Consider the following 25,411-nt stretch of genomic DNA (forward strand, 5'->3'; position numbering starts at 1 on the left):
TGGAATTTTTTGGTACCTGGAACATTTTACCTGGAGGCCTAACACAGCCAGAGAAGAACACCCATGTCAGGACCAGCTACAGCAATAGCCAAGGCAAAGACATGAAAGACAGCTCATTTACTCTGAACACACAACTGCAGGATTCCCAGTAAAAATATTTTACAACAGGAACCGTGGCTGCTGAGAGAATTAAGCAGATACATGGAAAACCAGGGACAAGTTGTTCTTTCTTTCTGTCTAGACAAGGACAATGCTTAAACCTCCAAATCGTCCATCTCGGCTTTGCTTTTGCAGTAGGAGAATGGCTGGAAAGGAACAAAGGCTAAACTTACAGACACACTTCTGCAATTCTCAGCACATTTACCTTTTTTCTCTTTTTTAAAGCCCACAGATAAGATAACTTGCTAAGTTTATACATCAAATAAAAAAAAAAAAAAAAAAAATCACTTCTTTCTGTTTCACAGAAACAAAGCCCTGTTGCAAAAGAGAAGACTTACCTGGAATAACAGAGTGCTCTTTAAACAAAATGTATTCTTTATACCAGGCTAAATCAGGTCAGTTAAAAAGGCAAAAAAAAATATTGTTTTTTATCTGCAAGAAAATGTTTATTCTTTGTAAACCCCACAGAAAAAAAGAATGCAGCCAAGACCAAGTACTGAACGAAAACTGTGCCAAAGTAGGCAGCAAAATGGGGGAACCTCAACACAAAAAGTCAGTGACAATATTTCATGTTTTGCACAAAGATGAAAAACCTATGACATTTCTGAGTAACACTTTTATGGTGACAATTACACAAGATGATTCAAAAATGCAAATGACAGCAACATGCACACCTGGCTAAAGCTAGAAGTTTTATCCCAAAAGAATATCTGTGATTAAAATGATGAAACTTTAATACTTCTATTGACTTGCGTGTCCTACTTATTTTTTTTAATGAGGCATACATGCCAATTAACACGAAACTTTTTAAAAAAAATTTCTTTTAAGAAGAACTTTGTCCTTCCAGAGTCCACTGCATGTTTGCAAAATCATAATGTTGGGTTTGTAATTCTGCTAGTTTCCAGTACAATTTTGCTTCCCTCCCCTCCAACTCCCACCCTCAAAAAAATCTGAAACACTTCAGAAGTCGCCAGTGCAAACACTTTCTCTCAATGTATAATATACATTTGAACTCAAACCTTTGTGCAATTTATGAGTTTCCTTTAAAACTCTTTAAAAACTCCTTGGCACAACAGCTGAAAAATATTCAGCTCCCTTTAAATTGTCAAACACAAGGTGATATAAAGTGTAAATCACAGCTGAATAAAATAAAAAACCCAGAACTGCAGCTTTTATTAGCCAGCTTTACAGTCTCTTGTATACAGTACATTGCACAGTTCCGCCTTCACAATGCTTCCTGTATTACTAGTGTGCCTTCCACGATGCGGTGTATCAAGGCAAGTTACAGAACACTGCGGAGTTTCTATCAAAATAAACAGAAGATGTAACCTTGGTTTATAATGAACATCCAAATTACCATGTACAATTTGCAGTAGACTCTGTAATGAGCTTGGTATAGAAGCTAGATGACAGTGAAGGGGGAAAAAATAGTTTAAACTATCAAGTTTCCTCTTGAAATGTCTTTTCCCAAGGCACTGTGAACAAGACTGTGAGCAATTCTCAATGACTAAAAACACCAATGGGAATATAAATATTTCACACAACAACCACCGTCACATCATCTATTCTTTTATTCTTTCCCTTAAACAACGCCCCTGAAATTTGTTTGGTCCTTTGAGGGGTAATCAAATTATCTTCTGCAACATCACATATTTGTATTTAATACATCTATAAATCAAAGCTTTGTTAGATTATTTAACCCTTTCACTGTAAAAACTAAAGGTTTTTCCTCACTATTTCTCAACGAATCTGTAAATTCAAGTTGATCATTAAAAAAAAAAAAAGAAAGGGTTCAAAATCAAGCAAAGCCCTGTATTTTTCAAGAGGAAACCATGCAAGAGTACATAAAAAGGCAAAATTGGCTACTTGAAAACCAAGAATTGTTTTTAATGCATTGGCCAAGGAAAACAAATTGCAAAGTTCTGTGAGGTTTTCTAAAAATTTACAAGAAAAACTGATGGGCAGTTCTAGTCAATCCAGATGTTCTTTTATCCTGTTTTAAATGACAACAAATACAGTCTCACACAATACAATTTCATCTTGACTGCAAGAGACACTCCTGTGTGATGCCTTCAGCATGACAAAATTACTGGGCAAAAAAAAGAAAATTGGCATTCATTTCTTCAAGGGCTGATAAACAGAGGCATTGGGATCAAGTCCAGAAGGGCTGGTCTCCACAAATTTGGAAGAGTAATGTGGGGAAACAGGACTCAGAGTGCTGGTGGCTGCAGTGTATGTTATGCTGGGCATTACTGCCATAACTTCTGCAATCTTCTGTTTGAGGTCCTTGATTTCCTGATCTTTTTGAATGATTTGCCCTGAAAACAGCAAATAACATCACTTAGAAGCAGCAGCATGTTTTCACCCTCCACTAATCGAGCTGTTAAAGCAAAACACCCAGAAGACATTCAGTGCTCTAAGATGACATCAGTAAAAGCACAACTCGCGTAACTCCTGGTTTGTGTTGATGAGCTATGTTTAATTACCTCCAATTACCACGTAACACTTCCATTAGATTTTGCATTGTTAAGACTCACAGCTGCACCGTATGAAAAGATTTCTATGGCGCATCTTTTTTCTGCACTTTTCCATTAATTTTCCAAGCACCTCACAGGAGCACAAGTGTGTGCTCGTTAAATGTGTTATTTACTTTATTTTTCCAAACTGTCCTATATTCACCGTTTTTCTAAAGCCCCTTTGTGCACACTCACAGCATCACTACAGCAATTTATGAAAATATGTAAAGAGAAACACCAATGAAACAAAAGACAAGAAAATCTCACTCTAATCAAATTTTCCTGCAACCAAGCAAACTTCTGCAAGGAAAGTAAACAGGTACTAAATCAAAAGGTTATTTAATTTTGCTTCAAGGTTTGCACAGCTGAACAAAGGACAGTCTGGGCAGGGTTTTATACTGGTTTCACGCTCCCTCTGGTGGCTGCAACACCAGTCCAACACAGACACCTGTGTCCACAGTTGTCTCACCAGGGTGAAACTGAAAACAGATTGAGTTATTTCCCCCTCCCCCGCCCCTACATTTAGGTTGTATCTACTTCAGGAGTATCAAAATATTATTAGAATTCAAGGACAGGGGCTTAAGAGATGGCAACTATTATTTTAAAAGAAGTTCTCCAGCTTTAAGGTAATGGTTTCTAAAAATGTAGAAAATCATCATAAATTAACTTAAACACCCATCTTGACATTTATGGTGTTCAGTTTAGCAGCGTGGGGAAATGACATCAGCGGATCAGCTGAATTGCTTAGGCTCACATCCACAAAGCTGAAAAAGACAAAAACCCACTGACAGCTGAAATTCTGAGCGGGGACTGTAACTCAACCTTCAATAAAAAGGTAGGATATTCTTTCTGTCGTATTTTCCCAATTTCAGTCAGTACTACGTGTTGAATTAACTCTCCTAAATTACCTTGGGCAATCTCAAGCTGCCGTTTTGCATCTCCTAAGGCAGAGAACAGATCCAGCTTGATTCTTGTCTCTGCGCTCAGGCTGTTCTCTAAGTGCTGTGTTTTATCCTGCATGGCTGAAAGTGCTGACATTAACACCTCCGTATCCTTCTCGTTTTCCTTGTACTTCCGCAGTTCCTGTAGGAGTAATTAGGACAAATGTTATTCTCATCCACTTCACACGTGAGATACACTGAGAAGTCTTTCTCTTCCCCACAGCACACCACTGGGCCTGGTATTAATCCTGTAAAATTAAAATGATGGTTAATTAAGGACACTGTAATATTATCTCCAGTAATTACACATGACCATCATACAAGTGATTAAAGCCATATTGTACAACGCATAATTACAGTACGGTGAGCAAGTACCATTTACTCTGCTTCTCAGCCCTCCACCAGCCATATCAAGACCCTCTGCCCAGAAACCCTCCACAGCACTTCCCAGTCCCAGCTGAGCAGCCACACAGTTACTGTTAGCCAAGCTGTGGAACAGAAAATACTTCCCACAAGTAAAATGGCTGGAATGGGTACCGGTCTCTGGCTAGACAGTTTGATGTTAAATAAGAATTTTAAGCTATTTCAATTGGCTGGTGAGAGGGATTTATCTCAGAATACTTCCCACATGGAACCTAACTGTGCTGCAAACCCAGAAATTTAGAAAAGAGAAAAAGAGGGAGCAGGATTCTACACATAAGAGACAGGCACTTTGTGGCTGGGAAGCATGGATTAACATTTTGACTAAGAAATAAAGAAACAGTACACACAAAAGTCCTATACTTTTAAGTGAAAAACAATAATACAACGGGGGAAATATTAACGTCTGTAACAAAAGCTTCTCTAACAGTTTGAAGATGGTAATAAAATTAAAAAGCTTGACTATAGCTGGTTTTAATTATTTGAAAGCCATGCTCGTATTCTCCATGGATAGGCTACAGTTGTTTTCAAGGATTTGGTAAACCCAGGAACAACAAAGCTGCATATGTTAGTTGGAAACAAGTTCACAGTAACACCGGGTGGATTTTGAAGAGTGTTAAAAATACATATTCATGCAAATTGTCAGCTGACAGTCCGAGTACATCTTTAGGAGCAGACATTTTAAAGGAATAAGGTCAACTTCAACTCACACATCGTAGCTCTTAAACTCTAACATGCCAGACAATGTGTCTGCTACAAGTCTACCACAACGTACTTTCACAAAAAAAAATATGTCTGGCCAGTGATTAAGACTGCATTGAGTAAGCAATCCTACTTGCCAGCAGTGAAATTTATAATGATATAGACTGGCAACAAGCTCCTCATAGTAGACAAAAAGTGTTGCTCAGGGGGTTATATTCTCAGTCTACCCAGATCATCGGTTTGGGGGAAAAAAAAAATAAAATCATCTAGTCAAACAACTGAGTGGTGTGGAACTAAGACTATTAACTTTTCTCATATCCACATTCCTACAAAGCTTGACGCAAGACATGCAAGACAGACGTCTGAAGAGCATAATTCTTGATGGTGCTGATTGCCTCTTATGTAGACCCACCAATTTCAGAGGGCTGAAAGCACTCACTGCGATGCTGATCTAAGCCCCTGGTGCTTTCTCATTACCTGAACTTTCATTTCTAGTTCTCGTATCTGATCTTCTTTGAGCTTTATGTCAATTGTTAGCTTCTTGCACTCTGTCTCCAGCTCTCGGATACGATTCCGTAAAGTTTCAGTACATTCTCCTCTGTAGAAAAAAACATTAAAAAAGAAGATGATGAAATAAGAATGAGGTTGTCATTCCTGAACTGTTTGGAACATGAAAATTATTATAAATATTGAAGGATAAAAAGAGGAAGCTTACTTTGTTCTTTCCAGCAAGAGAATTTCCTTTATGGCAATAATGCAAAAAGTTACTCAATGTTATGCCTCAAGTACTAGGAAATTTGGAATATTTATGAAATACGGAGAACAGAAAAGCAGAATTAATTCTTTTTAGATATTTGAAGCACTGCAGATCAAAGTCATCCACACTTGTGCCATCCTTTCATCTCGAAAAACTTCCCATCTATACACCTATGTTACTACCAAAACACCACCGTGCTGAGCACTGCTACTCTTGGGCTAGAGCGGAGAACTCGCAGCATGTGAGATCCAGACAGTATCTTGGCCAGCATTGTTGCATGAATCCTTGATTCACCGTCCCCACGTGAAAGGGGATGTTCCATTTTTTAAAGCAGGCTCGTCCATGCAGGGTACAACATCTCTCTCAGCACATTCAAGGTACAGTAGATAATTTAGAGCATATTCATCCTTTACATCCTGCAAATTTAATGTATGTGAGTACTGAGACTCAGCTTCATGGAAGGAGCTCCCAGTCCTCATACTGCCTTAACACAAATAAAGCATTTTTAAAAAAGATCAAATACAGACTACTCCTTTATGTACAGAGGAGTGAAAAATGCCTCCTCCAATTCCCCCAAGACACATTTCAATAGCAATAGCTACATTTCAGTAATTTTCTGGAGCTGAACTTGCTTCTGGGGTAGAACAAAGTACCTTGTAGCAGCAGCAAATGCAACAGCACGTGCAGCAGTTGCTTCTTCCAACTTCTTTCTTTTCTTTTCTTCCATTAATTGTTTTTCTACAAACGCTCGTGCCTCCTGCTCTGCCTTTAGTTTCTTCTCCAACTGGCTGATCATTTGTTTGTCTTTTTGTTTCATTTGGACAGCATTGTGTAATCTGGAAAGTAACAGGTATGGGATTTAATGGAGGATTTTACTTATTAAAAATAAATTGCTGTCAATGGTCCCAAATAAGTCTTGCTGGATTTGCAGACAAGTGCCTCAAATTTTGTAGAGTGTTAACATGATGCTTCTCCCCTTTATTAGACTATAGTCATCAGCAACTAATTTACACAACTGTGTAGAAACACATACTTGTTCTGAAGCAGTTCGTTTTCCTGCCGGAGCTGTCCGATTTCGGATCGAATTCCCCGCTCCGTGTTAGTCAGAGAACTGATCTGACTGCGCAGCTCCTGTTCGATCTGCCTGCTTGCTTGCAGGTCGGCCTTTAACTTTTTAATATCTTGTTCCAACCTAAGAAAGACAATTTCAAAAGACAATTTCAACTTTATTTCCCAGGTACCCACAGGTTCAAGCACATTACGTAAAAATAAGCAAAGTAAACATCATAACATCTGCCAACCCTCCCAAACTATTGATTCTTAAAATAATGAACTCTCAGAAATTGTGTCTATCCTTGCTAAATAATAATAATGTTTTATATAACTATACCTATATAGCTCTATGTACAGCTATATACACACTGCATAACCTCCCATGGGAATTTTGTTTTCCTCCATGCACTGCAGAGTAGTAGAACAAATCCTATGGAACTGTATTTTCCCTCTTCAAGCAGAAGTGAAATGGGTAAGTCTGAGAAGTTGTAAACAAGAACAATTCCACATACGAACAAATTTTACTCTTCTCAACAAATTATGAGTTTCATTTGTTAGTTATAGTTGAGCTATGGAGCATAGTGCTGAAATTTTCACCTAAACTTTTTTTTTTTTCCCCTTGAAGTACATGATGTGCATATTGAATAAAGAATATGTGTTAAGTCATCCACAGTTCAGGAGTCAGTAAATTTAGTTTTAATTGCTCCTGAAGAGACACCATCTGCTACACACTATACACTTAATTGTAGCTTTAGAAAGTTCTTGAAGACTCATGCGAGCTTATTAATTAAAATATTTTCAACTACAACTGGTTAAATAAAACACAAGTTTCAAAAGAGAGGCACCTAGCTCACCTTAATTTTTTCCCCACATTTTCAAAATAAGATTATTTATTCTTAGAATAAAACCACATCACAGGTGAATAATAAACCATTGTTTTATGAGCACTGTGTTACATACTTATTTAAAGCAAATCTGCCTCTCAGTCATTCACACATAATCCTCCTTTGCTCCATCAGTTATTGATATAAAAGTTTCTAAGTGTTCATAAAGAAGATAAAGATGTTTTTATTTCCTAAAGTTCCATACAGAATTAGCGGTAGTTGAACATTAAGACTTGGGGAAAACAGTCACAAAAGCCAAAATAAACTGCCCTTATTGACATTCACTAGCACAGATGAACAGTTACAGCTTTTCATCCTCATAATGAAAACACTTAGCTCTTTTGGGCTTCGGTGCAGGAAAATCTCAACGTGAAAAACATCAGCGAGAGATGTAACGATATGAGGCACAAGAACATCTCATGTGAATGAATCAAGAGGGCAAATATGGAATCGTCAAACTTATGGAAATTCATAAAAATACATCTGTAACAGGCTGGAACTGTACTAGAGAGGTCTACTGGGTAAATTAAAAGCAAGAACCAGCCTATAAAGGAGCGTGGTCTATAATAGACTCATAGAACTCAAATGCTCAGATCCCACTTTCTACAGCTGTACTAAGCTGTCTTTCTAGTTATACTTAAACTGCCCTACTGGTAAGATGAATTCCTTTCAGTATAGTACAAACTGTGGTCAAACGTACCTTTAAAAAGAAAAAAAAATAAACAACTCACACTTAGTAGGCAAATAATAGTACAAAGCAAATAAACATTTCATATTGAAGACCACAAATCATTTCAACACCTTGTACTCTGTTGTAGGAGGAAAAGAATTTGCAAACCTAACCAAATATTCATTTGACCACAAAACCATAGTACACAAACCAAACATGGAAAACCCATCAGCAGATGTTATTAGGTACGTATTTTCACCACGTTCAGTATGTTACGTGATAGAGCTGGACAGTCGCTGGTGATGATACAAGTTCAATTTAATCTTCCAATAAGCAGTAACTAAGTGTTTTGGAAAGAGCAAACATTAATTGAAGAGAGTATGATGCTGTAAGGAAGTACTAAGACTGTTGTCTGCCAACAGCTGATTGGTTTTAATACAGGTTTTCATCAACAGGTGAAAAAATGGTTGGCAGAACAACATGAAGGAATGCACATAAATCACACACACTTTACATGTGTACTTACTTGACAAGTATCCATAAATAATTTCAACACACATCTCTACAATAAAGTGATAACTGTGAAAATAAGAGAGCTGTAAATAGCCTTTTCCCTATAGCTAAGACTATGTAAAACTTGCAGAAATAAGATATACCAGGATTTATTTTGGGTATTTAGTGTTCCAGGAAAAGAAGCACCGATCAGGTAAAGCACGAATAAATCAGAGGTGCTGGCGCAGGACAAGCTGAATTTGTATTTTTGGCAACAGAGGATTGACATTCTTAAGCCATCTGGTTCCTGGCACTCCTGCCGACTTCAGGGAAGGCTTTGTACCTGCAGCGCTCGCCAGGCTGGTCCCAAGCGTGCCGTAAGGAAAGCTGAACCCTGTGCGATCCACAGAGCGCACACAAACGCAACCAGAAAGCATCCCTACGTTCCAAGTCAGGAGGAAATACAAGAGGCCGCAAGCCACAGCCTTCCTTTGCCCCATCCCTGGAAGTGTTCAAGCCCAGGCTGGATGAGGCTTTGGGCAACCTGGTGGAGTGGAGGGTGTCCCTGCCCATGGCAGGGCGGTTGGAACTAGATAGTCTTTGAGGTCCCTTCCAACCCAAACCACTCTAGGATTCTATGATTCACTCACAGCGTAGGTAAAAGCACGCAACCAGAGCTGCACACAGGGAATTGGTGAGGATCGGGATCTGGAGGTGTTGCATACTCCTGGCACTGCACTCAGATCCCGCCTGAACACAGAGCCAAAGCCCCATGGACGTCCCGTCCGCCTTCACTTCCCAGGCATGCTCCAAGCGTCAAATATTTGTCCTTTTACTCTGAAGGACCATCGGGGACTTTAGGTAATTTTTACAGAAAAATTAGACCAACCTGCAGTTCATTATGGCTTTCACCGTAAGTCACAAAGAAGCCAGGATTAAACTCAACAAGTGCAATTCTAAAGGGGCAGAAGAGAATTAATACAGAGAAAACTAACGTCTTTCAAGTCAATGGCAGACAAAACCCTCAGAAATTTATCTGTCAATGGACTTGTTTAGAAACAAGTTTTACAGTAAGATTTTAGCAGATTTTAATTATTCCTTTTAATTATGCTAAAAGTTTTTGTAGTTTTTGCTACAGCTTTAAATACCAGAGCAGACATTTTCTGCAATTTATAGAGCAAATAAACGCTCCTTCCTGTCTAAAATTAGTTAGGAAGCTAACAATCCATCATAATGCAAGGACCAAATGTTTCCTATACGGCTTCTCTCCCAGACCTGCCACAATCAGCTAGAGATAAAATGTCATCTTGGGAAAAAAAAAAAAGGAGATGAAGTTAGTTTCCCCTCAAAACCACATGTACTCCTTGTGTTCTCTGGTGTGTCATCATGTCCTTATCCATCTTATAAAGTCCAGTCACACATTTTTCAGCCTAAAAATTTCCTCCTGCAGAACAGCAAGTCAAAGCTCTTCTCTGTACACAGAGAGGTCATCCATCATTTTCCCAGAAATACACGGAGATCAAACACACCCTTTCTGTTGCCCCTTTCTACAAGGAAAGCACATCATCAAGGAAAAGCAACACAATGTCATAAAAGCAAGCGTCGCTGCTACGAGCGCGGACTAGTGCGCGGAGTTTTCCCTCCTCCCCTCTCCAACAGCCTGCACTACTGTTACGATGATAAATGACCCAATAAGACAGTACTTTTTTTATTATTATTATTATTCCTACCATTTCATTTTCTGCTTAAGTCTCTTATTTCCAGGCTTATTGAAAAAGTTATTTACAAGTGGGGGGTGTGAAGAAAACTTGAGTTCTAGAAGATACTTCTCTCTATTGCTGCACAAACTACAAGTCATTTTGACACACGACTATTTTAAAAATGAGAGTTTAGTTGCAGATTATTATGTTGTGCTATTTATACAGCTAAGGCCAATTTCTTTCAGTTTTTCATTACTATAAATGCAGATTTACCCATTTTCTTTTCCCAGCACTACCTCCTATCATTCCTGATCTCACTGAGGAAGATAATCAGTAATCACCTCCAAGACTATTTTTCCAAATGCTTCAGGGAAGATTGATGGATCAACTTAAAGACAACTCAATTCAGTTTAATCCTCCTAAGTATTGATAACTGGTGAATAACGTATCCTTGTTGCTTAGTTTACTCAGTTAATGCAATTCCATAATCACCTGGCAATTGCACACAAATTAAACACGATTTATATAAAAATTAAAGTTTTAAAAGACCCAGGAGGCACTCAGATGCCTTTCTAAGAGACCTACTTTTTCCTCTGTTCTGTTCCAGCCCAATCTGTTGGCATAAGCATCCCCCGCAGTGAACCTACTTCTTTGAAGTAGCCAGTGTGATCCCGCAGCATTGAGGTTCTCCTGCTGTAACTAATATGCTGTTACTAGCTGTTCCTCAGAGCATTTTTCATTACCAAAAAGACAGTAATCCACAGAGAGAAAGTCGAGTTCCTTATTTCTTTCCTACACAGAATTGATCGAAGCGACTGGCATTTCAAAAGGTTATTCTGCTTCTGCACAGTCCAAGCACTATGTTGACAGTGGCTTGAAAACGGTCTGCTAGAAGGATCATCTCCCAGATTTCTCACTTACATTCCCAATTGTTTTGCTCTTCTATTCTACGCTATCCTTCAATTCCATCATATTTCATGAAACACTGACCATCTCCCCCACTGCAGCTGACAGCACAAAGCCTTTCTGCTATACCAATGCCATTTCAGGCAGGGGGGATAAGGAAGCAGCAGTAATCACTCTCAGGACATCAATGGTGCCATGGAATATGTACAATAATTAGCACCAAATGGACAGAAATTTACATGAAAACCTTCAAGTGTTCCTCTGCAGGTAACATCAAGTTTTAGAAAAGCAAAATAAGACGTGGTAGACCAGCCCTTGCTTCACAAATATTTTTCTTAGCCCAATTGCCAGGAGATGTCATCATTATCTCTGAGAGTAATTAGTACATAAGACAGCTTGTTTCAACACCTCGTGTGCCAAAGGCAAGACCTCTGTGGATACAAACAGTTTTGCCAAGCTGCACTGTCAGGTTTTTGTGTGCGCTTTTTGGTTGGTGGTTTGTTGGGGTTTTTTTAAGGGTGCAAATAGCTAAAGGCAGGACATGATTATTACTATGTAACACACAACATAAAAAAAAAAATCTGCAGCAATTAACGAGAAGTCAGCTTGCTCTGTGCCTACTGACAAACACCACTAAGTGCAAAGGGACACCACGTTTATCCCTCCACTGGATCCCAACTGCATCCCTCCATCAGCCCAGCCACCATCATGTTGGGAAGTCGGCAGCTCAGACCGCAGAGATTCCATCAAATGCTTGACAAACAAAGAGCAGATTTCAGCATCCATCTGAAGTAGACATTCATTTTAATTGTAGGAACAACAAACCCCTAAAGCAGGGATTACTTTCCAGGCAGCTCAGCAGGGACAGAACCTCTCGAATCCCTCTGCTCCAGCTAGCAAGCTGACAGTAATAAAACATAATATTCACTGAAATACCCAGAGATGGGGATCAGTAATTCCTCTCCAGAGAACTAAAACACACACACACTAACCATTTACCAGGCAGAACAAAAATAAAAACTTACTGTTTCAAATAAGAGTAATATTGTATATATAAAGTATAAGCTTAATTAGCAATGCCCTTTCAGATATAAATGTCACATCAAGTATTTAAGAGAAAAAAGTTAACAAGCATGCAAGTCTGTCTTGCTCTCAAAAACCCCTCAGTCTTTACTGTCTCGAGTAACTCCTGTTAATCCTGAGCCCCCAGCAGTCACAAAGCATACTTTACATTTAATGCTGGTTAGTCAGCTCAGGGAAATCATTGGTGAACACAAAAGGAAAGCAGCTTGGCTTTGACATCCTGCTGCGAGTCTGCTGGACAAGCAGTTATAAAAAGCATCTCTCTTTGGAAGCTGAGCAGATCCGATCTGGAAGTCAGACACAAATGCAGGACTTCACACAGCCCTTTTCAGGGTACAGCACTGATGCAGACTTAAAAGTTTAATAATGGGAATGAGTAACGCTACGGGAAGTGGAAAAGATGACGAACAAATGTCTTATCCACTCCAGGGACAGGATAACCGACAAGTTAAAAAGATAAACATGGATTTTTGATTTTAAGTGCATTCCATCCCATCCAATTTGTCAGGTAAGTTTATGCTCTTACTGGTGTAGGAGTTACATGCTCAATCTGAACTGAAACAAGATTTCATGAATGATTTCAGTCACCTACATTTGTAGGAAACTTAGATCAGTGACACACAGTACGTTGGTGTTTTGAGTGCTCCTGCCTTGCCTGCACGAGGAAATCGGTGCACAATAAGCAGCTACACAAATCTGGAGCACAACAGCCACATCACGCCCACGGATCACACAGAAACACTTGACAAACAAAAAAGACTCAAGTAGTTTGATTCACTTTCAGGGCAGAGTAAGGCTACGCCGCACAAAGGCACTTTCAGGGCACACTGATTGTGTACACCATCCCTTCCCAGTGAATTAGAGGAGCTGGAATTCCGTCCGGGGACAGTCTAGTTCATTATATACTCAGTTCTGCATTAGAAAACCATCTCTGGACAATTACAACGACTACCTGGTCTAAGACCACATCACAGCATATAAAAATTTCAATGTGTAATTTAAAAGTTAAAACACAAGAGGTTTAAATCTCATTCCTCGTCACAGCTACATGGGACAAAATTCCTAGTCTGGCAGGTCATTCTATAAAGCGCTTCCCTTCTCTTTCTCAAGACTTATGGCTGGTAATTTGAACTGCAGCAAAGCTGAACTGACCTGTTCTCTTCTTCAATGAGCAAAAATGCCATATAAAGAATGTAGAGATGCCCATCTGAAACTGGTAACGTACAAATACAGCAGTCTTGGACATGTTTATTTAGATGCAGCGTTGCTCAAGACAGTCTGTATCCAATTAATCTTGGCTAAACGCGATTCACAGATTAGATTGATTAACTAGTTTCTTATTTGCCTCATACAAGTTCTCTACAGACATTAAGTATCAATTAGTCTGGATATTTAATTGGCAGAGGGATGCCAATCAGTGGCAGAGTGGTTATAAGACGAGAAAATAGTATTTCCATTGAAGTAATTGTATTCCCATAGCACAAATCCTCCGAGACAGACCAGAGTCAAAAGTCTAATTACCAAAAGGTATCTGCAGGGAAAGCAAACCCGATTTGCCAATTAAGTTGGCCAACAAGTCCAACACAAGAGTGTTCAGCACATGAGAAAACGAAAAAGAGAGACATAAGCTAGGAATGGTAGGAAAGTGCATAATTGTGCAACAGATCTGTTCTAGATGTCATCTCCATCCCCATTCGGAACAGTTACACACTACCTTTTCCTTACAAATACTTGTTTTGGTAACATATGACAACACTGTATGTCTCAGGACTTATATGCCATAAGGACTTAGCTATATGTCATGAATACCTCTTTACTTAAACTTCAGATAAGCATATGTCAAGATGTGACTTTTTAAATCTTTACAGTTTACAAGGCAGCTAAATTAAATCCCTGTGACCAGTACTTAAACCAGTGAGGCAGCAGGAAGCTGAACTTAACCACTTTAAGTAGTTACACAGTAGCTGATACTTTGCCTCTATGCTTGTCAGTTGAAGACTAAAACAAAAGCCAAACATTTCAAGGGGAAAAAAAAACACACACCACCACAAACAAAAAATGAAGACAAAACACCTGTTCAGGCACCATCAAACTGCACTGAATTCCCTAGTGATGTAAAGGTCACCCTATGGAAGATTTGTCAAGAACACATCCACTGAGCTCCATAATAATGATTCTCCACATTTCTGTCATGCCTTCTATCAAATGATTGTCAAAACTATTTATCATGCCTCACAACACCCCTGTGAGGTAGGCAGGTATCATATACTGAGGTAGAAAGGAAGCCATTTGCCCAAGGCTGCACAGCAAACCAGAGGCAAAAATCAGAACAGAACCCAGAAGACCCAGCTCCCAGTAATCTTATTCCATTACTAGACAATTCTGTCTTCTTTATGGGATCATAAGTTACATTTTCCTAAGGAAAAAAAAAAAAAGAGACTGATGTACTGGAACCAAGGGAGGCTAAGACAGGCTGTTACACAATGCTCAGATCAAACTTACCTTACCAGTGCATCTGGCTTGCTTAGCTGGTTATTAGGAATACAATTTTCCATTAAGTCCTTATGTGTGCTTGGGCTCTTGCTAGCACACTTCTGTTTTTTCTCATTTTTAGTAGATGAGGAAGGGATGCTCCCATTAGTTGCACTGTGACTGCGAGGCGAGGAGTTCACAACTCCACTGACATTTTTGTAATTTTTGGAGGAGGCAGTGCATGAGTCCTCTTTTAAGAGGTTTTCTGTACTTCCTACAAGATCATTATTTAATCTTTTACTATTGATATGGTTTTCCATATATTCAATTTCTTGTATTTTAGAGTCTACAGGTTGCAAAATATTGTTATTTATTCCAAGGTTGTGTTTCTTAGCATCCTTGTCCTTTTCTTTCCCTTTTTCTCTATACTCTAGCTCTGGCAACGTTGCAGATAATTTTTTATTGGCTGGAATGCCTCCATTGTGCTGCAAAAGTATTGAGGAATCCATATCAGATAATCCTTTGGCTGCTGCAATACCAAAATAAAAAAAAAAATACTTAGTTCATTAAATCAATCAATACTGTGACACACAAAGAAAAACCATTAAGTACATGAATCATTTCTGCAGAAAACAATCATTATTAGAGTCTATTTAGCAAAGAAAATCAGAAGTCAAATGATATTTTAAGGCTTTTTCCTCATTACAGGCAGGAAACAGCAACCAAGGGGTTTAATACTAAATACTAGTGCTTCATAAAGCACTGACTGATTAGATTGATGAAGTTACTAATAAAGAACTAAGCAGAGAGGACGTAATTTATTCCTACCATCACATTAAGCACTGCCAAAATAATTTTATTTCTGCCTGCTCTGTTTCTAAGCTCACTGTACTTTCATCAAAACAACACAGACTAAAGAAGTTCTTCCTTAGCAGGTGGTTTGTGGTTTTTTTTTTTTTTCAAATAGCAGATAACAGCAAGCACGTTAAGTAATAAGTATAACTTGCCTTCCTCTGCCTCCCTCTCTTGCCTTTGTAGCATCTGCTGTTCTGGGGGCAGAGCTTGCTGGAGAAGCTGCATGTAGAATTCATTCTCTTTCTGCACTTCTTTCTGTTTTCTTAAACGCATTTTGTAGCTGACGTAACTTTTAAAGCCAAAGCCCAAAGTCACAACAGGGTAGCCAATACTAAGAAAAAAAAAAAAAAGCAACATTATTATTCAAAATGGAATCATAATAGCAAATCAATAAATTGCAATAAATTATATAGCTGTGAATACATCTGGAATACGACTTTTCATAGAAAAATGATATATAAAACATTTTTTGCTGTACTACAATGAAGCTGTTCAAAAACATAGGCATCTCTTTATCAAGGTAAAATTACACGTCATGACAGACAGCAATTAATTGTAGCATAGATTAAAGGATTACAACAATGTAATTGCACTAGGCATAGCAAAGACAGCTTTTAGACAAGCACCAGACTAAGAATCAGGCATCTTCTAAGGAGAAAACAGCCAAATACAGGAGAAGTTCCCAAGGTTTGTTCCTAAAGTGCCACGTAGTAAGTAAGACACTGAGCTGGGAGATGTGTTAACAGCATTCACCCAGAACAGTGAAAGGAGAAATTGATGGAGAGGGACTTTTTACAAAAAACGGCATGTTGTGACAGGACAAGGGGCAATGGATTTAAACTGAAAGAGGGCAAATTTAGATGAGATCTAAGGAAGAAATTTTTCACTCTGAGGGTGGTGAGGCACTGGGACAGGTTGCCCAGAGAAGTTGTGGCTGCCCCATCCCTGGAAGTGTTCAAGGCCAGGTTGGATGAGGCTTTGAGCAACCTGGTGTAGTGGAGGGTGTCCCTGCCCATGGCAGGGGGGTTGGAACTGGATGATCTTTGAGGTCCCTTCCAACCCAAACCAGTCTGTGATTCCATGATCCTTAGTCCCACCCAGAAATTAAGAACAGATCCCTTTTATACTACTCTTTAAAGCTGAGACGAAGCAGTGGCTCTCCAAAACACCCCTCTGCAACAGGCCCTGAGATCCTTTCTCCCTGCAGCACAGGCTTAGAAACAAGAGCTGGAGAAGCCACTGGAACACACAGCTTTGGGGCTGGGGGGGGACCAAGGCTGTGAGGCAAAGTGCCATCACCCACACCTGGTACAGCCAGAAGCGACCCCAGAGCCTCAGTAACCATCTGCCTCTGTTGAGGACCGCCACAATTAAGACGTCTTCTGTGGGCAACAACCAACCTTTGGAAATTCCTTGTTTAGGAGACTGACCTTGAAGCTGTAAGCAAAAAACCATCTAATCTCTAAACTTAGTTCTTCTGCTTATCTTACTGACAGATAAGATATGAAGAATTTCATTTCCAGCCACGCTCTGCTGTTCCATTTGCTGACGGGGATGACAGAAGCGTAACAGAACTTTGGAATTGTTTTTTCTACATCAGCTTCATCAGGCAGAATTTAAGTATTCTTACTAGCTTGTGACAACTGCACCAACACAGAATGCTAACAAATCATGCTACAGTGTATTTATTCACAAGGATACTCCATCCTCCCTGCATAAAAATAATTCTACCTTTGACAAGTATTTTAACAAAGCACAGTGAAGTTGCATTTTAAACACGAAAGGTTTACTAGATCAGGGGAAAACTCAAATGCAGAGGACTATTAACCATTAAAATCTCATTCTTTGCTCTCTAATAGCACTGTGCAAATTGCATTTCTAAGAAAGCTGCCAGAATACAAGAATCATTTGCATATGCATCTGACATTATGTCTGCCAATGCTCCTTTTGTAATACTGTGTAGAACTGTAGCTACAGCTGGCTTGAAAACTCTGGTGACAAGCTGAAATGTTTGCATCCAATTCAGCCGCAGAAAGACCTTTCCTCACAGCTCCTAAAGTGCTTTAGTAACCTATTAGAGAATTTAATTAGTGTTTGAGGGATTTATTGCACAATGTAGGCAATATAAATTAAAATGACAGATGTCCAATTTATTTGAGACCATATCACAGGGAAGTAGACCAAACAACTCCAGGAAAAAACAGGACACATTTTAGATGTAGCCTGATCAACGCACACTACATTAAAAACCTACGGATTAAACGCGTGTTTCTTCCAGATATGGATACTTTGCAGTTAAGTCTTTTGCCTGAAGTCACTCTTATCACTCCCAAAGAAGTAGTGTCATAAGTAGTGTTTGTTTTGTATTTTCTGTCATGATTTTCAACCTGAAGCTTATTCATTTCCTCTGGTGAATTACAAAATCAGATGTTCATGACAACCCTTCTCATCGGAAGGAAAAAAGAGGACTGCTTTGTTACAGCAAAAAAAGAAAGTTTTTGTAATGAGATACAATAAATTATCAGTGAAACTTTTTTCTTTTTACTACTTTTTCCATCTATTCATTATGTAAATACAAAATTTATAAACTGATGACAAGAACTTTCAAGAGATGCTAGGAATATCCATGCTACAAATTCCCTACAGCTCACAAGCACTGTATCTTCAGAAAGGTTGCACCTGGTAACCAGTGTTTAGCACACATTTGTCATGGAATATTTAATGAGACATGTGTGAGGGGAGAACTGAACAGCCAAACCCTGAACCAAAATAAAAAGCCCTGAATATTAATTTCTCTTGTGAAATAAAGGTTAATAAGAAAAGGAGAAAAAAAAACACACTTACCAATGTGCTGCAAATGGACGACAAAGGTCTACATGGAAGTTTTTTAGATCTTTAAATCTAATGGCTGCTTCAATATAAACAAAAAGTATCCACAGTGATACTGTTGGTAAGCACACCCCCCTCTCTATTAAGAGAAGAGAAAAAGAGAGAAACACCTTAGTAATACATTACGAGCAGCAAATATTTTAAAGTTATTTTTAAAACTCTAAAAGTCAAGGGAAATTTTCAGACAGACATATAGAAAATTGTAAGAGGGTTTTTTCAGAATCAAGTATCTAGGATGTCTTTATTTTAAACAAACTCTAAACTTTGGTCTCCTTATCTTGCTTTATTACTTTTATAAGGCATCAGTGAAAAATAACAGATGCACAGCTAATGAAATAGCTTGGCACAAAACCCTGCACAGAAAAGGAACACAAATGGAAGAAACTGCCGCAGATGAGGTAATGTTACAGCTTATGATCTTTGAGTCAGAAGTGGTAAGCTTGGACGACTTTTTCACTCCAAGTTAGGTATATCTTAGTAGCAGCAGTGAGCAAATCAGCTGAGAAAACAGGAGTGAGTAAGCACAGTACTGGTTACTCCATATACAGTAAAGCAGACAAGAGCCTGCGACTCACAACTCCACACCAGGGGAACGTCAAGGAGGCTGGACTGATTTCTCTCTAGCAAAACTCTAGTCTACTAAAATTCTACTCTACTAGAAAACTCTAGTTTCTCTCAAGCAAAACTAAGGTCTTAAACCTCCTGGCCAATGGCAAACGCCACTGTTGCTCGCAATACAGCCATGGTAAACTTCCACAAATCAATTGCAGTGACATGCCACCAGCTCCATAAAAATAAACAGAGTTCTTGATTACATACTGACATCAACATATCGTGTGCTGGTTTGGAAACAGGTCTCAAATTTGAAACTAGAAAGATCATTACTCTGAGGCACTGACATTATTTACTGTGGTCTCTACTTTGGCCTCTCTTGAATAGCTGCACTCTGAATAAACGAGAAACCTATAGCAGAAATTGGCAGCTTGAAGGGACTCAACATTTCAGCTAGGCAGATGTACCACCTAAAATAAAATCATAACTTCAAACAACAACAAAAAAAAAAAAGAACAAGTTCCCATCAACTTAGACAAGCATTGAAAAAGAAGAATCCCTACTGTTGCAGTGTATTAAAATATTAAAAGAGCTTAGTAGCTACGGTTAAAACTGGCCCATCAGGTTTTCCCTTTAGAGTTTCTAAACATCAACTCTGAGAACAACTTCAGATAACACTTTAACATCTTAATACAATCCTAAAAATAACTCCAGATTTTTTACGTATTTTAAATTGGGCAGCAAGTAGTTCACAGTATCTTCCATTAGCTCCCACATTGTCATTATTACAAATGACTAACTTGTCAGAAAGATGACTGCTTTCACCAGTAAGCTGAGAAATGATCCACACTACCCTGCAAATTCTTGTGATCTGACAGTAAGTCTAACACGAAATATCACAAAAGCCCCAAAACCCAAGGACTTGGGTAGGGAAAAGTTACCTCTAAAAAAAAAAAAAAAAAATCAAGTTTTATTCCTCATTTTTTTTTTGATTGAAGGAAAGACACATGTCAAGTATTAGTGCTCATGCAAACTAAACCACTTGCCCTCAATCCAACTGCTGCCCTAAAACCCCAGAATCCAAGGATTTATTTAAAAAATCCCAAATAACGAAGGATAAAAAAATAAAAAAAAAAAAGGGAAGTACAGGGGAAGACGATTTCTCCACACATCTCTCAGACTGTTGGGGCAGCCACTGGTGTTACCAGCCTTTTTGCTTAGCAACTGAATCCAGTTGACACAAAGATTTAACTAACACAAATTTAAACTGTGATTATATCTAAAATTAACAGCACACTAATCGAGTAGTAGGAAGAACATTACACTGTTTCACAAACTTGTATGTGCTCTGTATTTGTTGAATGGCTGCAGAAGTGTTTTGAAGTCAGGAAAATATTTTTTTTTTTACTGCTCTGAAATTCCTATTTACACACCTCCACCTCCATCAGTCAAGCTTTAATGATGACTAGGAGATGCACCCGGACATGTATTAAGTGCAAATCACCATACTAATGAAAGCAAAAGAACATTTTTTAACTGTAACAAAAGTGCACTAAAACAAATGTGGTAAACAAATAGAGGAGGAGAACTGCATGTCACTAAAAGCTGTAAGATATACATTCAAAACAGTTAAGTTGTAAATAAAAACAGCGACCTACCTGTGTGCCAGACATACTGTACCCAAACATACGTGCTGGCAGCAAAAAACAGCCATTGTATTGGTATGAAGAGCAGACATATTATATTGGACGTGAATGCTACACAAACAAAAAATACTGAGAAGGCCTAAAAGAAAGGAGGGGTGGGGGGGAAAGAAGAGAGTTTTGGTTTATTCCAGCAAACATTACCAATTTATTTATTAACGGTGACACCACAATGATTTGAACACAGAAACACTAGTGCTGCTTATAGTGAGGGCAAAGAAATGGAGCGGTCTAGCCAAGGAAAGCAGAAATTTAGCCAATTAGGAGAGAACGGGTACAACTTAAGAACTGGTGCCCACCCATTCTTCCAACAAGACTCCACACAGCTATATTTATTCCTCATTATCTGGTTCTAAGACTTTCATTTACGCTGTTGACATAGTATTATCATCACTATATTGTCCTTCTGGAAAAAAAAAAACAAACAAACCAATCAACCAGCAGCATCATTTACTCTCTGAAAGAGTAGTAAATAGCTAAACAGGCCAGGGCTTCTGTTTTATTTTTAAGAAAACCCTATCACATGGAGATTTAAATCAATTCACTCATCTCAGGAATTCAAACAGTATTTTCATACGGTGAAAATCTGATAGGTACGTATTTCACTCCCACTTGCCACAGATAAAATAGGCAGTCAGAGAGAAGAGACTTGAGCCCAGCTCATCTAGTCACTTGAAAATCCCTCCTCTTGTGAAAATGATCATCAGTGCCAGTAAGTGAGTTGTGTAACATGGAATATGCCCTGAAACCTTGCAGGATTTCCCTACAAGGGGACAGCAATTTTGTGTTCTACTCACCAAACCCTGGTATCTGAAGGAATCGTATACACTCCTGATGAAGAGCCAGAACGGCCACAGATACTCAAATCTGAACTCCAGGACAAAATCTGCCAACAGTACTAGGGCCCACACTACCAGGAACTTCAGATACAGAAAAGTACTGTGAAAAAAAAAAACAAAAAGGTAATTTCAGGTCAGTATTTCCAACAGAGAGCCTTACTTTCTTCCTTTTATTGTTTTTAATTTAAAAGTTCAGGAATAAAAGCTAGAATACACGTAAGAAAACTTAATCCAACATAATTCTGTAAAATAGGTAGTTTTATTATTATATTGAAATCAGGCCTGGTCTAATGAACTTAATTATATTGAACTGCATTTGTTCCTAAAGCAGCACAGAAACAGAAGGCTCGCTGCTCCCACGAGACACCCAGCGACAACCTCCCTTCAGCTTTGCAGCACGTTTGTACAAATCCTGCCAACAGGTACGCTGTCTCAGCTGAAACGCTTCTCTTCTAGCTTGCACTCTTGTGCTTGGAGCTCAGAAATTCCTGTGCTCCCTCTGCTCGACAGACTGCAGATGTTCACTTGTTTCCCACATTTAACACGAACTGCAACACCAGTAAATGGAGATAAAATATTTTAAGCCTATAACTATGGCAATTAGGAAGACTGTTTTGATACTCGATTGTCAGAGTTACATTTGAAAACATCTACATTAAAGTAAATGCATCCATTTAAAAATATATATATAAACACAACAGAAAAAGGGAGGCACATGAGACTTGAGACCAGACAGTCTAACTACTTTTTTTTAGGTTTTTTTTTTATTATTTCAAAGCCACATTCCCTTATTCTTAGTCCTGCATTTTGAACCACGGATGATCCTTCTCAGCTACAGAGCTCAAAATATTTTGAGATTATACCTAACTAACACAGGAACACTTGAAGGATCAGCCCAATTCATTCTGCTAAAAAGGAGGAAGCAAAAACCCTTTTTCCCTAAAACTCAGCACCCACAGACGGAGTATGTTACTCCGGTTCTACAAAATGCAACTATCTTGTTGCAGTGTATTGGGTTATAACAAAGGTGAGGTTTTAAAATATATTTTTATTTTTTAAATAAAGAACAGTTTTCCCTTTTAGTAACTTATTTTTCCTCCTCTATCATACTGCCAACAAAACTTATTTTTTCTTCTCTATCATACTGCCAACAAAACCAGTAGAACTTTACCCTGGAGCACTTACTGGTAAGTTGCCCAGAGTCTGCCTGCACAGTGCCAGGTAGGGTCAAGTTTCTGCACTGTTCATGGGCATGTGGCTTTTCCAGGAGGCTGTTCAGAGCTTCGGACAAGATACAATACAGAAACTTCTAGGAGGAGAGTTACCTACCGGCTGAAGTTTAGAAACAACTGAACTATTCGTCTGATTATCCCTCACATTCCTCGTCACACACGGTCAGCTTCCAAACACACGACTGGGGCAACGAAACTAGTGAAGGGTTTAGAGAACTTGTCCTGTGAGGAGCGGCTGAGGGAGCTGGGACTGGTCAGTCTGGAGAAGAGGAGGCTCAGTGGGGACCTTATCGCTCTCTACAATTACCTGAAAAGAAGCTGTAGGGAGATGGGGGTCGGTCTCTTCTCCCACATTATGAACGACAGGATGAGAGGGAATGGCCTCAAGTTACACCAGGGGAAATTTAGGTTGCATATCAGGAAAAATTTCTTTACAGAGAGGGTTGTGAGGTATTGGAACAGGCTGCCCAGGGAGGTGGTGGAGTCCCCATCCCTGGAGGTGTTTAAAAACCGTGTGGATTTGGTGTTGAGCAACATGGTTTAGGGACCCTGACAGTGCGGGGTGAATGGTTGGACTCGATGATCTTGAGGGTCTCTTCCAACCAGATGATTCTATGAAGAACAGGTTGACTGACAGACGAGAACTTGCCAAGTTCACATTCAGATTTAGAATATGACTGGGAAAACACTTCGATTTCTTGTGAAACAAAGATCAATTGCATGTGCCTGAAAGTGATCCTTATCAACTGTCCTGGCCCTACAGCGTTCCCCAATGGAAGAGTTCTTGCTTACCTTCCTCACTCACTGTATGTTATCAGGCTCTCCCTACAAGCCCAATGCCAAGGTTTTCCCTGGGACTAGACCCCCTGAAAGGAATTGCTTCAGTGGAACCACTTACGCAAATGCTCTTGAATGTACTCACATGAGTACGTGCTTTACATCAGCACAAACTACAGAAAGACTTCATAGAAAACACATTTTTGAAGTCTGAGACAAATAAACAATTATTCCTACATTTAACCCATCTCAGCCTCCCCCCACCCACCTTTCTGAATATTCTGTATCTGGAGTTTAATGAAATGGGACTGAAAAAAAAAAAAGGCAAATAAAGAGGCTACAGCAAGCACTTCAATGGATACGTTTGTCCTGGCAGACTATGCTTGCATATGCTGCTGTTCTCTGTTTATTTAAAGTTTAAATCTTCAACAGAAATCTGTACGGAGCAGCTGCATTCACAGAATTCTTAGACAAAAAAGGTGGCAGACATTTCAGCATGCAGTCACCACCGCGTTTGTTTTCACCCTGCTGCTGAATTGTACAAATGTAGTTCTCAAGATTTGAGAAAATACATAACGGCATCGCACCCAGGCGATCATTATTCTGTCTGTTTAGCTGGAAAACCAGTTGTGTTGTACAGGCACTTTTTCCTGGGTTACAGTTATGGCTATTGCTTATTTTTCTGCCCCTGACATCCATAAAGAGACTACATTTTCCCCAGCAAATTACAGTTATCAGAACCAACGCTTTCAACTGTTAAGTGCCACTCTAAGTTAAAGCATTTGCTGAATAAAAGTCCTGTAATGATTTTGAAGTCATTGAAATTATTTCTAATATTAAATTCATATCAATCCGAAGGCCATGGTGATGTTTACAACCTTTTAAAGTGGAATTGTAACAATACAATATTTGTGATAAAGTTTTCCCAACGATACTTTAGAGCCTACTTCTCAGTCATCTGAAGGACTGAGAAGCAATTAATTTAATGAGCACAAGACTAAGACAAAAGAAAGTTATTTCCTTTTATAAAAGACTTCATCTGCCTGTGTTGGCCTCAGCAACCAAGTTCACTGTTGTGTAATATATCCTACGTGTATATTCAAGTACGTGAGTCCACATGCCCACATGCACCTACAGAAAATGTTTTAAAGGTACGATACGCCGTGAACTATTTGTTTTACAGCCCCAATCCAAGCGTGCAGGACTGCAGGATCGGAGACTGCAGTCCATAACTACTCACTCCACCCCAGCTTTAAACACCACGCAGGTGGCAGCCTCAAGACATCAGCCCTCTCCTGGAAACGGGCTGGTTTTCCAAAGGGCACGGAGCTTCCCCGCCGCCACGGCTGCACGCACCGCCGGGTTACGAGCGGCTCGGGCATCTTTGCAGCACACTGCGGTCTGCAGATGGCAACCAGGCTCTGCAGGAGGGAGAAAGGAACGCAGATCTTGGCTTCCCTCCTTCCATAAAGGTATCCTGCACGCCGAGGTTGGCTGGGCCTGGCAAGCACGGAGTTCGTCCGTTCACTCACGGGTGCTCAGTGAACAGACACCTCTTCAGTGAGCACTTCAACTACCAGCCAGAATTAAACCCCAACGAAAACCAGGCGAAGGGACCTCTCGCTTTGACAGGCTCATCACTCTTCTGCTGTTTTGTTTCACGCCAAGCGTTCAAACAAGATCACACGAATGAAATGACTAACAAAATTTAGCAACAGCCCTCCTCCCTTCCTCTGCTTTGTACTCGCCACTTCCACTTCATCTTTGCTCTTCCAGCCCTTGATTCCTTCCAGTCCCCGTTCTTCCCTT

The 25,411-nt window shown here is 39.3% G+C and overlaps 1 protein-coding gene across 2 annotated transcripts in view; it reads right to left on the reverse strand.

Moving 5' to 3' along the window:
• Positions 1-1,299: 1,299 nt before the first annotated feature.
• Positions 1,300-25,411, reverse strand: part of MACO1 (macoilin 1) — a 30,142-nt gene continuing 6,030 nt past the window's right edge. Inside the window, exons 2-11 of one of the 2 annotated variants that reach the window (XM_086626064.1) lie at positions 21,552-21,693; positions 20,710-20,836; positions 18,455-18,578; positions 15,763-15,941; positions 14,786-15,284; positions 6,529-6,687; positions 6,149-6,331; positions 5,216-5,336; positions 3,584-3,758; positions 1,300-2,477 (exon numbers count right to left, since the gene is read on the reverse strand). In XM_086626064.1, the coding sequence (XP_086482190.1) occupies positions 2,275-2,477; positions 3,584-3,758; positions 5,216-5,336; positions 6,149-6,331; positions 6,529-6,687; positions 14,786-15,284; positions 15,763-15,941; positions 18,455-18,578; positions 20,710-20,836; positions 21,552-21,693 (1,912 nt within the window). In that variant the 3' untranslated portion in view covers positions 1,300-2,274. The remainder of the gene's footprint in view (positions 2,478-3,583; positions 3,759-5,215; positions 5,337-6,148; positions 6,332-6,528; positions 6,688-14,785; positions 15,285-15,762; positions 15,942-18,454; positions 18,579-20,709; positions 20,837-21,551; positions 21,694-25,411) is intronic. The other variant, XM_086626065.1, reaches the window with a different exon arrangement.

This window comes from Tauraco erythrolophus, chromosome 24 (assembly GCF_009769465.1).
Source record: "Tauraco erythrolophus isolate bTauEry1 chromosome 24, bTauEry1.pri, whole genome shotgun sequence".
Classification (NCBI taxonomy): Eukaryota; Metazoa; Chordata; class Aves; order Musophagiformes; family Musophagidae; genus Tauraco; species Tauraco erythrolophus.